The following is a 16,585-nucleotide window of genomic DNA, read 5'->3' as shown; positions in this document are numbered from 1 at the left end:
TGCAGCATGCTATTCATGGGATTATGGATGTACATTATATTTCCAGAGGAAATTTAAGGTGTTCAGTGAACAGTGAGTCTTTGAATGCACCACTGCTCACATATACATGTAATGACTACTGCGCTTTGCTGCCTCATCCAGTCAATTTCACTCTGCTGGGATTGACCACTGCAGACCACTCCATATTATATTACACTGTCAGTCACTGAGCAGCCAAATTATGAATTAAAGTTCAAAGTCTCCACTACAAGCACCTCTTCAGTGTTTAATTTCAGTACCATTGTAGTGGTGTACAGAGGCAAAATGAGAAGGGTGGGGGGGAAGATCACTGTCCAAATAATTATGGGCCTGACTGCATGTGACTTTTTTGTATTTAATCATAGCTACTCAGTCAAGACAGCACAGTGGTTTAGTGGTTAGCACTGCTGCCTCACAGCAAGAAGGTCATGGGATTGATTCCCACCTGTGCCCTTTCTGTGTGGAGTTTGCATGTTCTCTCCATGTTTGTGTGAATTCCCTCTGGGTGCTCTGGTTTCCTTCCACATCCAAAGAACATGCAGGTTAGGTGGATTGGAAACTTTAAATTGTCCCTAGGTGTGTGTGCGGGTGTGAATGTGCTTGTTTGTCTATATGTGGCCTTACAACAGACTGGCGTCCTGTCCAGGGTGTACCCCACTTCACACACTATGACTACTGTGATAGGCTCCAGCACCAATCATGAGCCTTAATTGAAGTAAGAGTGTATAGAAAATGGATGGATGGATGGATTGGTATTCATCAGATGGCAACTGGCGACAATTCATTACACGTAAAATAAATAAATATATATATTCAGCCATAATATCTGGATGACATCAATTAATAACTGCAAATGAATGTCATTCATGCAGCAAAAACAGTGCCACTGACCATTTGCCTTTTAGCTTGCTTGAAGTGAAATGTCAGAGATCCATTATTTATATGCAGTATTTGGTCAGTACTGACGTTTTATTTGCAAAAAGTACTAATATATCTCTTCTCTTATCTAAACAGGAATATCCAAATGTGTTTGTTGGAGTGTTCATTGAGCAGCCGACTCCATTTGTTCCAGAGTTCTTCCAGCGACTGCTCGCCTTGGATTATCCCAAAGATAAACTTAAAATCTTTGTACACAACAGTGTGAGTGTCTGCAGCTGCTCAAAACCTAAATCTCTAATATAATGTACAAGGTTAAGTTAGGTTCCATGTACGCGGCCTGTAAACCAGTAATGTTGGTTCTCTTCTCAGGAGGTTTACCACGAGAAACACATCCAGACGTTCTGGGAGGAGAACAGGAATGTGTTCAGCAGCTTCAAGGTTATTGGACCAGAGGAAATATTAAGCCAAGGAGAGGCCAGGAACATGGGCATGTAGGTGTTCGTTTTCTGCACAATGATGTAATACCGCTTTGAACTTTTAGTTTCCTGCTCTGAGAACATGGGCATGTAGGTGTTCTTTTTCTGTGCAACCATGTAATACCACTTAGAACTTGTATTTTCTTGCCCCACAAGTCATTGTTAGAAAAAAAAGAAAAAAAAAAAACTGAGGCTGAATATTTGTCTGTGAATCCTAAACACAAGCCACTTTTCCTGTTTCATAAAAAGTTTTACATTGATAGCCAAACACTTGTGTTTTTCATGATGGCCTTCTTCTAACCTCTAGGTCACAAATGACCTCATACCACCATCATATCTGCCTTCAGCACCAACATCCTCCCGTCCATCTTACTATGACCGTAAGAAGTTGGTTTGAGAATCTGACCAAGTTTATTGATCCAAAAGGACCATTTAAATTTGAATATTGAAACGTGACTGTGCAGCAATATTTAGTTTTCAGAAGAACTGGGTTTGCAACATTATTCTAACAATGTCATCTCCAGAAAGATCAGAATGTTGAATTAGACATTTTGCTCAGTATAATACTGTATGTGATGTCCTAGATTCATGTAGTTGCAGAAGTACATGTGATCTTCTGTTATTACTCCATTAATTCATCTGAATTGTTTGCTTCCAGTCCTTGCTCACTGTTGTGTAATGGTCTGTTGTCATGGTAATGGGTCTGTTATGTAGATCCAATCAAAAGCACAGCAGGCCTGAAAAGAGCAGTCAGAGAGACCTGTAATAAGGAAGCTGAAGGTTTATTAGCAGTCTCTAATCTTAGAAATCACATTATTTGTTCATGACATGAAGACAGTAAGTTAAGTTTAACTCTGTAATTCAAAATTACATCTTATACTTAGGATCTGATAAATTTGAAATTGCTTTGATTGCTTCCAAGTACAACCCCTGGCAATAATTATGGAATCACCGGCCTCGGAGGATGTTCATTCAGTTGTTTAATTTTGTGTCATGTCTGTGATCTGCTTTTTTCTACAAAACTAAAGTCATTTCAAATGGCAACTTTCTGGCTTTAAGAAACACTATAAGAAATCAGGAAAAATAATTGTGGCAGTCAGTAACGGTTACTTTTTTAGACCAAGCAGAGGGAAAAAAATATGGACTCACTCAATTCTGAGGAATAAATTATGGAATCACCCTGTAAATTTTCATCCCCAAAACTAACACCTGCATCAAATCACATCTGCTTGTTAGTCTGCATCTAAAAAGGAGTGAACACACCTTGGAGAGCTGTTGCACGAAGTGGACTGACATGAATCATGGCTCTAACACAAGAGATGTCAATTGAAACAAAGGAGAGGATTATCAAACTCTTAAAAGAGGGTAAATCATCACGCAGTGTTGCAAAAGATGTTGGTTGTTCACAGTCAGCTGTGTCTAAACTCTGGACCAAATACAAACAACATGGGAAGGTTGTTAAAGGCAAACATACTGGTAGACCAAGGAAGACATCAAAGCGTCAAGACAGAAAACGTAAAGCAATATGTCTCAAAAATCGAAAATGCACAACAAAACAAATGAGGAACGAATGGGAGGAAACTGGAGTCAACGTCTGTGACCGAACTGTAAGAAATCGCCTAAAGGAAATGGGATACAGAAAAGCTAAACGAAAGCCATCATTAACACTTAAACAGAAAAAAAACAAGGTTACAATGGGCTAAGGAAAAGCAATCGTGGACTGTGGATGACTGGATGAAAGTCATATTCAGTGATGAATCTCGACTCTGCATTGGGCAAGGTGATGATGCTGGAACTTTTGTTTGGTGCCGTTCCAATGAGATTTATAAAGATGACTGCCTGAAGAGAACATGTAAATTTCCACAGTCATTGATAATATGGGGCTGCATGTCAGGTAAAGGCACTGGGGAGATGGCTGTCATTACATCATCAATAAATACACAAGTTTACGTTGATATTTTGGACACTTTTCTTATCCCTCAATTGAAAGGATGTTTGGGGATGATGAAATCATTTTTCAAGATGATAATGCATCTTGCCATAGAGCAAAAACTGTGAAAACATTCCTTGCAAAAAGACACATAGGGTCAATGTCATGGCCTGCAAATAGTCCGGATCTTAATCCAATTGAAAATCTTTGGTGGAAGTTGAAGAAAATGGTCCATGACAAGGCTCCAACCTGCAAAGCTGATCTGGCAACAGCAATCAGAGAAAGTTGGAGCCAGATTGATGAAGAGTAGTTTGTCACTCATTAAGTCCATGCCTCAGAGACTGCAAGCTGTTATAAAAGCCAGAGGTGGTGCAACAAAATACTAGTGATGTGTTGGAGCATTCTTTTGTTTTTCATGATTCCATAATTTTTCCCTCAGAATTGAGTGATTCCATATTTTTTCCCCTCTGCTTGGTCTAAAAAAGTAACCGTTACTGACTGCCACAATTTTTTTTCCTGATTTCTTATAGTGTTTCTTAAAGCCAGAAAGTTGCCATTTGAAATGACTTTAGTTTTGTGTCATGTCTGTGATCTGCTTTTTTTTTCTACAAAATTAAACAACTGAATGAACATCCTCCGAGGCCGGTGATTCCATAATTTTTGCCAGGGGTTGAATATAACTGTAATCAACTCTGGATTGAAGAATCACTTCTCTCTGATGAGCCTCTGTTTGTGAATTTATTAGGGATCTATGCCGTCAAGATTCTGCATGTGACTACTATCTCAGCATAGACGCAGACGTGATGCTCACCAACCGACAGACACTCAAGATCCTTATTGAGCAGAACAGGTAATCCCATGCAAGAGGAGAGGGTGGGGAGTGCAAAAAGGTTTAGGCAGCAACACACAAAATATTGTGTCTTATCTTTTCTAAATAATCTCCATGCACATACAAATCAGGTGTCTGAGCATTTACCATGTTCTTCTGAGTATAAGTTACACTGGAGAACAGACCATGTAGTTTCCCCACATACAACTTCTCTGGACTTCCAAATTTAGAGCCCAGGAATGCAGTGAAATTGATGAGTAGGGATGTTGCCCCGCAGTAACAGCTATCTAGTATGGTTTGTGTCATCCATTGACCAGCATGTTGGTTCCTCCACCAAGGTAGCTGCACCACTGAGCCAAATGGATTCATCTGCCAAAGGGTACCATAAGATGCCCTGCTGCTGATGCCATTTTGCCAGTTGGTTTTGTCACCGAATAAAGTGCATTTGATCCAAATAGCTTGAACCACATAAAACATTTTTTTCCAGTTTTCTTCCTTTAGCACAGGATTGAAGCTCATGATGGTTCTCCAAAAGATACATTAATAAATAATAATTAAAAGGGCGAGTGTTGCAGCCATATGCAGAGCATGAAAATGCAATTTATCAAGTCTAGGAGCATGCACTGGTGTTGAGTCACTGCATCCATGAAACCACAGAATTGCCTTTGGTCCTTGATGACAACCACTCAGGCAGACAACTGATACATGCCCATCTCTCAAAAGTAACCATGTATCTGTACACGCAGGTGAAACTTGGGCATCTCCTTGGCCTTCTCCAGCCCCTAGCATCCTCAGCACTGAGGCCGCTGTGTGCTGGTCATGCACAGAGCAACACAGCACATGACCAAAATGTGATAGCTGGCATTTGCTCACAATGCAAGTGATACACATCTGCTAAGTAATCGCTCATTTGACACAGTCATTCCAGCAGTACCCAAGAATCCTGTGAAGGGGCCTATTACTAGTACATCCAGTCATCACCTTACGTCATTAGCCTCCAGGGGCCTGTACTACAAAGCAAGGTTACTGGCTTATCAGGGTAACTTCGGGAGTAAGTTGGTGACGTGTGGAATAACTTGCCGGTTAATCCGTACTACGAAAGGTGGATAGGTTTTGATCGAGGTATGCTGCCATGGCAATTCATGCTGTGTGCCAAACCTGCTCCGAGCAGGTTATGTTCTTGGTTAGCTTGAGGTTTTCGCTTAACCACTCCCTTTGTAAGTACCGTCCATCCACCTTCAATCACTCCGAAGACAATCCGTTTGATATTGGGGCACAAATTGTGAGGGGCTGTCTTCGCAGAATCTGCTGACATACCCGGACGATATTCTCTATGAAAGATATAGATTCTCAGCCGAGGGAATTCGTTATCTTTGTCAGCTGATCGGGCCAGAAGTCTGTAACATCACCCTTCGTAAACTGTAAAAAAAGACTGTTGGTTTTACAGGAAAACACTGGCAGCTGTGGTTACCAGGGAATTCCTGTAAAAAATACAGCAGTTAAATGTACAAAAAAGAGAGCTCTTGTTTGTAGATTTAACAGTTCTTTTAATGTGAGTCAGCCGTGGTTCATTCACTGTAAATCCATATACATATTATGTCTGTAATGGTATCTACTGTGCTGCTGTATGTTTTACAGGAATTCCCTGGTAACCACAGCTGCCAGCGTTTTCCTGTAAAGACAAGTCAATTTTTACAGTGTAGCAATCGAGCAGATAATATGCCTTGTGCCAATTTTGCCAGTGGACAATTTATGTATTCCATCGGTGATGCTGAACATCTGAGCAAGAATACTGTATGTCGTATGATTCGCAAGGTGGTACTTGCTCTGTCTAAACTGTTGGATGCATTTGTCGTTTTCCCTGGCCATTTATCCGCAATGCAAATCAATGAAGGGTTTTATGCAATCGCGGGTAATTACTAATATCAAAATAGGTCTAATGCATGTCCATTAATTAGACGAAGTGGGGCTTATCAAGCTATGAATATAAACCTACCGTTCTGAAGGATGTTTTTATATTTCATCTTCACCTGCTGCCAGGTGCGTTTGTCACTGCTATTGCATCTGAAATATTGACAGGATTACAAATAGCAATCATACAGTCAAGGTAGCCTATTTAGGAAACATTAAATTAACCTTACATCTATTAGTAGGCCTATGCCAACTTCTGAATCGTGTTGCATCTGGGTGTAATTAATGAAAGGATGTCATTTTTTTTACACATATTAGACATTCCACAGGTTAATCATCTGTAACAGATTTGGAGAACAATTGAATTGTACTTACGCATTTACCCGATCAGCAATACGTTGCCAACAAGCCTGTCTTGCTTTATTGGCAGACGATGTGTTCGATTTCCCCCATAACGTTAATTTAAATTCCTCGTAGTTCCGCATAATAATCGTGCGTTCTCCTTCGGTAAAGTAAGGTGGCCGCGCCATCATTGAAAAATGGTGACGTGTGCTGCAACCTGCCCCTTTTATGTGAACGTGCACAAACTCCAGTTAGGTTAACACAGGTTCAACAAATCAACATCTTATTCAGCGTCGTAGTACCGATTAACACCACTTGAGAACACCAGGTTTTGTGAACCCCGGTTTAAGAGGTTGACCCTGGGTTACATCTGAGTAAGTTAACCCCGCTTCGTAGTACAGGCCCCAGGTCTCACACTCATACAGTAAGACAGGAAGTACCAGGACCACTAAGCCTTGGTCATTTGTTACCCTGCAAAGATATATGCATGGGCAAACACAGAGGTGACCGCATGACTCCATAAGCTGTTCCTCGGCATCTCTCGATTTAAAGGCAGAGTACCCAAAGAAATGGATGTCACAGCTGAGATAAATGAATGTATCTCCAAGTTCAACACTTTCTGCGCATCCAGGAATTCACTAAAATCTTGGATCTTAGTCTTGCAGCCGATCTGCTCTGTGTAAGCCTGATCCCATCAGATCTCAGAAGCTAAGCAGTGCGGGACCTGGTTATTACTTGGATGGGAGACACTCTTTGGAACACCAGTGGCTGTGTGTGTGTTTCTCCAGGTAACACTGGAGTTGCGTCAGGAAGGGCATCTGGTGTAAAACCTGTGCCAAATATCAATGCGGATCTGGTTGTATCCGCTATGGTGACCCCGAACACAAAACAGGAGCAGCCGAATGGACAACCAAACCTTGGATCTTATGCTGCATTTACACATAACGAGGATAAGTCACGAATGCCACGAAGTACACATTCTTGGCCGCTGATCACGAATGTGATGATTTGGGGCAGAGGTGTCAGGTGTCCTCAGGAACTGCTGCAACCTGTTACCACATGTTACGATTAATGGCACATGTTGCTGGAGAATTATCAGGAACCATTACGCACGGTCAAGAATAGTGTTCCATGTTGTTGCGCACATCGTGAAGTTCTGTCTCGTTGTGAACGAGGTGAATTGTCTCCACACACACACCCATATTCATCCAGATCGCTCCAGTTTTTCAGAAGAACTTTGTGACTGCATGCGTAGTTGTGCTCTGTGCCATGGAGTGGCGCAGAGAGGAGGAGGAGACAGACAGAGCCAGATGTGTGGCTTCATGTGTCTCGCGTCTCATGCGTTTTCCCAAACATCAGGTACATGCAGCAGGTGGAACACCTGCAGGAACGCGCTGAGGAGCACTGAAATGAGACTTTGAGCCGACTTGGTGTCAGCAATCAAACTGAATGTGGTGCAGCAGGGTTTAATTGTGCGCTCACTTCTTCCTCTGCCTAACTCGAGGAGGTGCAGAGATGTCTGGCTGCACGTGAGTCTCCTCTCGCTTCTCTGGTTCCTCTGGCTCAGACTCGTTCTCCCGCTCATCGGTTACAACAGCAGGTGGAACACCTGCAGGAGCGCCCTGAGGAGCTTCAGAAGGAACTGTGGAACGACACTTGGTTGAATTTGCGTCACTGTTCCTCTTCGGCATCCTGCATCAAACTGAACGCTGTGAAGCCGAGTTTAATTGTGCGCACGTGAAAAAACTGATGAAATGTGACGCCGCGTTACAAGTTGTGTCAAAACTTGACAGTTTTCGTGTCACTTCGTAATAACACATGACAGTTTGGGCTCCAAGAATCATCACAGGAACCACTACGAACGTTGTCACGTTCTATTAAGGATCACTACTCATCAAGACGGATCAACACGCTCAGTTGCGACCTCCACGGTGTGAGATGAAATGAGGGTGGTGTGTGACATTCGTGGAAGATTTTTTGACAGGCAAAAACATGCTCCATGAATATCAAGAATATCACGCACCAACACGCCCTATTAAGAAACCTATTCAGATGCGTTAAGTCACATTAAGAATGTCAGGAATGTGTCACGAATGACAGAAAAATGACATTCGTAATGCGTCTTGCTCATGTGTAAACGCAACATTAGTCTTGATCCAGGGTAATCGCAAACCCAGGCACTCCAATTCCTCACTCACCATCTGGAGTGCAGCAGACAGGATGTCCATTGATTCTGCAAAGCCATAAGATTCAAAATGAGAGAACATTGAAGAATGGGATCAATGGTTTACTATTTGTGGTTGCTGGAGAAGCCTTTTCTTGCCAGCCAAGATGGCAGTTGCTTGCTTTAATGATGTCATCTGCACAGGGTCTTTAGCATGGACAGGTTAGACACAAATTTTTCTTGGTTTGATTGTGGTATAGGATGGGACAGAATGTCCACGGACTGCAATAACGGCTTTATGGATTCTAAGTACTGCCTCATGCTTTAGACAGTAAATAACTAATAAAAGATCACAGGCATTATTGCAGAAAGCAGAAAATGGACCTCAAAGATTTAATGAATCTCTTTAGAAATGGATTAAAAAAGAAACAACTGCACTCTTGTCCAAATAATTCATCAGTTTCATCATTTTTCATTTTCTGTCACTATATCAGATAAATTTGCTCTCAAACCATCACAAATCAAGAAAATTAAGATTTTTTTTAATGCTCACGCTCTAAAATCTTTGTCTTCCTCATTCGTTCAGTCTATGAACTGCATATTTGTGTTATACTGGCAAATTGAAATTTCAGCTGTCTCACCTGTCCACGTTGACTGCAGTTGTCTTCATGTTTACCAATGTGCCCACATCCCTGTGAAGTAAGAAGATGTTCATCAAGAAAAGCTCGAGGGGAAAGGGGCCGGGTGGAGAAGAGGTGTGTCGGCTAATGACCTCTTCTTAGAAGTGGGAAAAGATGGAGGCCAGCGAACAAGTCTCCATGGCAGTTGTGTTTGTTGTTGAGTTTATTCCTCAACTTGCAAAACCACATGAACATTACAGCTGAATGAATAAAAGTTTAAAAATGAGTACTGGCTTCCTGTTTTCGCATGGGCACATGGAAACAGTGAATGGGACTTTTGCACTAACCCTGAAGTGCCACTGAGTTTTATACAAAACAAACATGCAAACGTTTCTCCACATCTACAGCTCGTGACTTTATAAGCTAGATGGCATTGTGGCTGTGGCAAAGCTTTGAGACTTGTTGGACACATGCGATGCTAAATCCCTTCTTGGATATTTAAAGACTGCATGGGAATTCTCTGCTGCCACTGAAGCAGTGGGAGGAAAGTGGAAAACTTTCGTAACCACAAATATCTTGCAATACTACAGCATCCTTTTGCATCCAAGTCAGCCAATCATTTCATGGTTCAAATATGTTTCATCTGTATGTCCATTTCATTACATATAATAGAAAATGACTACTTTCATTGTGGCCAATGATTGAAAGAACTTCAGTGTGGGGGACAAAACGATCTTTATTATTAAAGTTTATGCAAAATTGGAGAAATGCTTATATTAAAAGATTATATAATATACGAGGTGTATTAGATAAGAAACCAACACTTTTTTTAACTATATGGATTTGAATGACGTGCGATTACACCAATCATGCTTGAACCCTTGTGCGCATGCGTGAGTTTTTTCACGCGTCAGTAACGTCATTTCCCTCTGGGCAGGCCTTGAGTGAGATGTGGTTCAGCCCTCTCGGCTGAATTCCTTTGTTTCACACGCTGCTCGAGACGGCGTGCGTTGCTTTATCAAAATTTTTTCTGGACCTGTGAGGAATATCCGAGTGGACACTATTCGAGAAATTTAGCTGGTTTTCGGTGAAAAGTTTAACGGCTGATGAGAGATTATGGGGTGTTTCTGTCGCTGTAAGGACTTCCCACGGAGCAGGACGTCACGCAGCACTTCCAGGCGCCATCGTCGGCCTGTTTCGAGCTGAAAACATCCTAATTTAAGGCTTAATTCACCCAGGATGTCGTGAGAGAACAGAGAAGATCCAGAAGAGGCCGGCATGAGGACTTTATGCGGACATTCCACCGTTTAAGGACATTTTGTGATGAAAGACGTGCGCGCAAATTCGTCACGGAAACGACTCGGCGAATCTGTGTGCTCTGCGACAGGAAAAACACCTCCATGTTGCAAAACCATTTGTAAAATTCAGGCGGCTTTTGATGGCTTTCAACAAGTGAGTAACTGAGAAATTATTTAACAGTTGGGCATGTTCCAACTTGCCCGTTAAGGTTTCCAACGGAGGTGTTTTTCCTGTTGCGACCCCCAGCGGTCGGGTCCGGCCCGACATGCGACTCTGCCCGCACGTTCTTTCATTACAAAATGTCCGTTAACAATGGAATGTCCGAATAAACTCCTCATGCCGACTTCTTCTGAAAGTTCTCTGTTCTCTGACGACTTCCTGGGTCAACAGAGCCTGAAATGTGGAAGTTTTCAACTTGAAACGGCGAGACACTGCCGCCTCAAACCGCAGATCGCCGTCAGGCGCCGTTCAAATTTTTACCGAAAACCAGCTGAATTTATCGAATGGTGTCCACTCAGTTGTGCCTTACAGCTTTTGAAAAATTTTTTTATCAAACAAAGCAGCAGTCTTTGAGCCATTCCTAAACAATGAAAAAATTGACGAGAGGGTGGGCCACTCTTCACTCAAAGACTGCCCACAGGCGAATGACGTAACCGACAGGCGTGAAAAAACTCTTGCATGCCCACGAGGGTTCAAGCATGTCTGATGTAATCACACGTGATTCAAATCCATATGGTTTTTGAAAAAAATAATAAGGTTGGATACTTTTCTAACAGACCTCGTATAAATGCAATAATACAGTGTGATGTAACGATCTGGTTTGTATTATAGTCTGCTGCAAACTGTTACTCACTTGGCATTTAGCAGATCTTTCCACACAGACGCTGGTCTTTAAGATACAGTCGTGTGGGTCTTGTTGGGAAGGTGTCGTAACACGGACCCACAACAGGGGGCGCTAATGAACGGACAATGGATAAGGGAAGGAGTAACAATTTAATGTTGCACAAGAACACAACGTAAAATAAACAAAGGTACTGCCAATCACACACAAGAGGATTGCGGGCAGGCTCGAAGATAGGAGACCTCAGATGAACGAAGAGCCGGGACCCACACCGCTTCTACCACCAACGGCCTGAAGAACACCGAAGCCGCCAAGCCCCGAGTCCCCAGGTGGTCTCTGTCCTCCGTTGTCGGCCCTGGTACTGCTGGCAGAAAAAACAGAAGGTAGTGAGTGTGAATCCTCACACCCAGCAACCTTGATTATTGATTCTTGTGGAGGGAGAGCCTCCACCTCCAATCATACACACGTGCAGCTCCGAAAATCCAGTCAAGGAAATACCACCAGGAAAAAACAGCTGCAAAACAGATCAGATTATTATTTGACGGATAAGTCAGCAGAGAGATTACCTTGTATCGTAGGAGATTTCTCGGCGAGGAGGTGGAGTCGCCACCCGGCCTTTATGGTGATGGTGAGATGATGAGTGACAGCTGGTGTTGAGGATGATTGACGGCTGTCACTCCCAGTGGTTCTGGCGCCCTCTTGTGCTTGAAGCCCGCACTCCAAGCAGGGCGCCATCCGGTGGTGGTGAGCCAGCAGTACCTCCTCTTCAGCGGCCCACACAACAGGACCCCCCCCTCAACGGGCGCCTCCTGGCGCCCGACCAGGCTTGTCTGGGTGTCGGTGGTAGAAATCGACCAAAAGGGCCGGGTCCAGGATGAAGCTCCTCTTCACCCAGGAGCGTTCCTCGGGTCCGTAACCCTCCCAGTCCACCAAGTACTGAAAGCCCCGACCCATCCGACGGACGTCCAGGAGCCGACGAACGGTCCATGCCGGCTCCCCGTCGATGATCCGGGCAGGAGGTGGGTCGGGTCCGGGGGAGCAGAGCGGTGAGGTGTGGTATGGCTTGAGTTTGGAAACATGAAAAACCGGATGGATCCGCAGTGAAGCCGGGAGAGTTAGCTTCACTGCGGCCGGACTGAGGATCTTGGCGATGGGGAACGGCCCAATGAAGCGGTCCTTGAGTTTGTGGGAGGTTACCTGGAGCGGGATATCTTTGGTGGATAGCCACACCTCCTGCCCTGGTTGGTATGTAGGGGCCGGGGAACGCCGGCGGTCTGCATGGGCCTTGGCCCTCGTCCGGGCCTGCAACAGGGCAGAGCGGGCGGCCCGCCACACCCGGCGGCACCTCCGCAGGTGGGCCTGGACCGAGGGTACCCCGACCTCTCCCTCCACAAGTGGGAACAACGGGGGCTGGTAGCCCAGACACGCTTCAAAGGGGGAGAGGCCGGTGGCAGAGGATACTTGGCTGTTGTGAGCGTACTCGATCCAGGCCAGATGGTTACTCCAGGCCGCCGGGTGAGCGGAGGTGACACAACGAAGAGCCTGTTCAAGTTCCTGGTTCGCCCGCTCTGCCTGGCCGTTCGTCTGTGGGTGGTACCCGGACGAGAGACGCACGGTGGCCCCCAGTTCCTTACAAAAACTCCTCCAGACCTGCGAGGAAAACTGGGGACCACGATCCGAGACGATGTCCGACGGTATCCCATGCAGACGCACGACGTGGTGAACCAGGAGGTCTGCCGTCTCCTGGGCCGTTGGGAGCTTCGGGAGGGCCACGAAGTGGGCCGCCTTGGAGAACCGGTCCACTATCGTCAGTATGGCGGTGTTGCCCTGGGACGGCGGGAGGCCCGTGACGAAGTCCAGACCGATGTGGGACCAGGGGCGATGAGGCACAGGCAGGGGTTGGAGGAGACCCCTGGTCTTGCGATGGTCCGCCTTGCCCCTGGCACAGGTGGTGCAGGCCTGGACGTAGTCCCGGACGTCGGCTTCCAGTGACGCCCACCAGAAGCGCTGCTGGACTACTGCCACGGTCCTACGCACTCCAGGATGACAGGAGAGCTTGGATCCGTGGCAGAAGTCCAAGACGGCAGCCCTAGCCTCTGGTGGAACGTAGAGTCTATTCTTCGGACCGTTTCCCGGGTCCGGGTTCTTAGTCTGGGCCTCCCGGACGATCTCCTCCACGTCCCAGGTGAGGGTAGCCACGACAGTGGACTCGGGAAGGATGGTGTCGATGGGGTCCGACAACCCGACCTTGGCTTCCTCTTCGTGCACCCGGGACAATGCATCAGATCGTTGATTTTTGGTCCCGGGACGGTAGGTGATCCGGAAGTCAAAGCGTGCGAAGAACAGGGACCAGCGGGCTTGCCTGGGGTTCAGCCGCTTGGCGGTCCGGATGTACTCCAGGTTCCGGTGGTCCGTAAAAACCGTGAAAGGCCCCGTAGCCCCCTCCAACAGGTGTCTCCACTCTTCTAGAGCCTCCTTCACCGCGAGGAGTTCTCGATTGCCCACGTCATAGTTCCGTTCAGCGGGGGTCAACCTGCGGGAAAAGTAGGCACAAGGATGGAGAACCTTATCGGACTCCCCGCTCTGGGACAGCACGGCTCCTATTCCTGAGTCTGAGGCGTCCACCTCTACTACAAACTGGCGAGTAGGATCAGGCTGCACCAGAACTGGAGCAGATGAAAACCGGCGTTTCAACTCCCTAAACGCGGCCTCGCACCGGTCCGACCAGGTGAAGGGGACTTTGGTGGAGGTCAGGGCGGTCAGGGGGCTAACGACCTGACTGTAACCCTTAATGAACCTCCTGTAGAAGTTTGCGAAGCCGAGGAACTGTTGCAGCTTCCTACGGCTCGTTGGTTGGGGCCAATCCCTCACCGCCGCAACCTTGGCCGGATCCGGGGCGACGGAGTTGGAGGAGATGATAAACCCCAAGAAGGACAGAGAAGTGCGGTGAAACTCACACTTCTCGCCCTTCACAAACAGCCGGTTTTCTAACAACCGCTGTAGGACCTGACGTACATGCCGGACATGGGTCTCAGGATCCGGGGAAAAGATGAGTATATCATCCAGATACACGAAGACAAACCGGTGCAGGAAGTCCCGCAGGACGTCATTAACCAAGGCTTGGAACGTCGCGGGGGCGTTAGTGAGACCGAACGGCATGACCAGGTACTCAAAATGACCCAACGGGGTGTTAAATGCCGTCTTCCATTCATCTCCCTTCCGGATCCGAACTAGATGGTACGCATTCCTAAGATCGAGTTTGGTGAATATTTTGGCTCCATGCAGGGGTGTGAACACCGAATCCAAGAGGGGCAATGGGTATCGATTGCGAACCGTGATCTCGTTCAATCCCCTGTAATCGATGCATGGACGAAGTCCGCCGTCTTTCTTGCCCACAAAAAAGAAACCAGCACCCATCGGGGAGGTGGAGTTCCGGATCAACCCGGCGGCCAAGGAGTCCCGGATGTAGGTTTCCATTGATTCGCGTTCCGGACGTGAGAGATTGTACAGCCTACTGGACGGGAACTCACTGCCCGGAACCAAATCGATGGCACAATCGTACGGTCGGTGTGGTGGAAGGGCGAGCGCCAGATCTTTGCTGAAGACGTCAGCCAGATCATGGTACTCCCCTGGCACCGCCGTCAGATTGGGAGGGGTTTTAACCTCCTCCTTAGCCGTCATTCCGGGGGGAACCGAGGATCCTAAACACTCCCGGTGGCAGGTTTCGCTCCACTGCACCACGACCCCAGACGGCCAATCGATCCGGGGATTGTGCTTCACCATCCAAGGAAAACCCAAAATCACTCGGGAGGTAGAAGATGTCACGTAAAACACTATCTCCTCCCGGTGATTCCCAGACACAACCAAGGTCACAGGCTGGGTCCGGTGTGTGATTAGCGGGAGTAGAGTGCCATCTAGTGCCCGTACCTTCAAGGGCGAAGGCAGAGCCACTAGGGGGAGCCCCACTTCCTTTGCCCATCTGCTATCCAACAGATTCCCTTCGGACCCCGTGTCCACCAGTGCTGGGGCGTGAAGGGTTAAATCCCCACTCAGGATTACCACTGGGATTCGTGCTGATTTGCGGGAACTTCCCGTGCACATGTTATGGCCCACCCTTAGCCCAGTGTCTAAGGACGGGCGTTGGTGTTTGACCGTTTGGGGCAGTCTTTTAACAGGTGCTCACATGAGCCACAGTAAAAACATTCCCCGCGGGCCAGTCTCCTTTGTTTAATATCTGATCTCACTTTAGCCCTGCTCGTGTCCATAGCTTCGTCAGCAGGGGGAGCTGTTGCCACACGGAGCCCACCGGCAATGGAGCGTGAGGACGACGTCACCCCGTCAGACCCGGAAGAGAGAGGGACGGCTTGTGCCCGGCCACGCCCCCCGGCCTGCTCCCGACGGTGTTCATTCAAACGGTTGTCTAAGCGTATAACCAGAGTGACAAGCCCGTCGAAAGTCTGCGGTTCGTCCTTAGCCAGTAAATGCTCCTTCAGTACTGGAGACAGTCCGCTTATGAAGGCGGCGCGGAGCGCGACGTCATTCCAACCCGACCTCGCAGCCGCGATGCGGAAGTCGACAGCGTAATCGGCCGCGCTCCGACGCCCCTGTCTCAGTGACAGCAGCACGGTCGAGGCGGTCTCGCCTCTGTTGGGATGATCAAACACCTGTTTGAACTCCCGTATAAACCCAGCGTATGACGTCAGAAGCCATGACTGCTGTTCCCAGAGCGCTGTAGCCCAAGCGCGTGCCTCACCTCGAAGCAGATTAATTACATAAGCCACCCGGGTGGCGTCTGCCGCGTACATGACTGGACGCTGTGCAAAAACGAGCGAACACTGCATCAAGAAGTCTGCGCACGTCTCCACACAGCCTCCGTACGGTTCAGGAGGACTTATGTAAGCTTCAGGGGACGGGGGGGGGGTAGTTGAACGGCCAGTGGAACATCTACATTAGGCCCCGGACCAGCAGGAGGAGACACTGCAGCGACGCTTGACTCGCGTGCTTCCACTCTGGCGGTGAGAGCCTCCATCCTCTGATTGAGGCTTGCATTTTGCTCAGTTACCAGCTGTAACTGAGCAGTGAAAGCGGTAAGGATTTGCTGCAGATCACTTACCACGCCTCCTGCTGACGCCTGCGCTCCCTGTTCTCCCATTGGCTGTTCAAGCTGTGGTTGACGCCCCTCGGGATCCATGACGAATGGCCGAGAAATCCTGTTGGGAAGGTGTCGTAACACGGACCCACAACAGGGGGCGCTAATGAACGGACAATGGATAAGG

The 16,585-nt window shown here is 47.1% G+C and overlaps 1 protein-coding gene across 2 annotated transcripts in view; it reads left to right on the top strand.

The window, feature by feature from the left end:
- Positions 1-16,585, top strand: part of plod2 (procollagen-lysine, 2-oxoglutarate 5-dioxygenase 2) — a 117,159-nt gene that overhangs the window by 77,270 nt on the left and 23,304 nt on the right. For both annotated transcript variants that reach the window (XM_034168659.1, XM_034168650.1), the window contains exons 9-11: positions 1,033-1,158; positions 1,267-1,388; positions 4,049-4,153. In XM_034168659.1, the coding sequence (XP_034024550.1) occupies positions 1,033-1,158; positions 1,267-1,388; positions 4,049-4,153 (353 nt within the window). The remainder of the gene's footprint in view (positions 1-1,032; positions 1,159-1,266; positions 1,389-4,048; positions 4,154-16,585) is intronic.

Source organism: Thalassophryne amazonica, chromosome 1, assembly GCF_902500255.1.
Source record: "Thalassophryne amazonica chromosome 1, fThaAma1.1, whole genome shotgun sequence".
Classification (NCBI taxonomy): domain Eukaryota; kingdom Metazoa; phylum Chordata; class Actinopteri; order Batrachoidiformes; family Batrachoididae; genus Thalassophryne; species Thalassophryne amazonica.
Note: the sequence above shows the minus strand (reverse complement) of the source record. Positions and strands in the feature narration are given on the sequence as shown.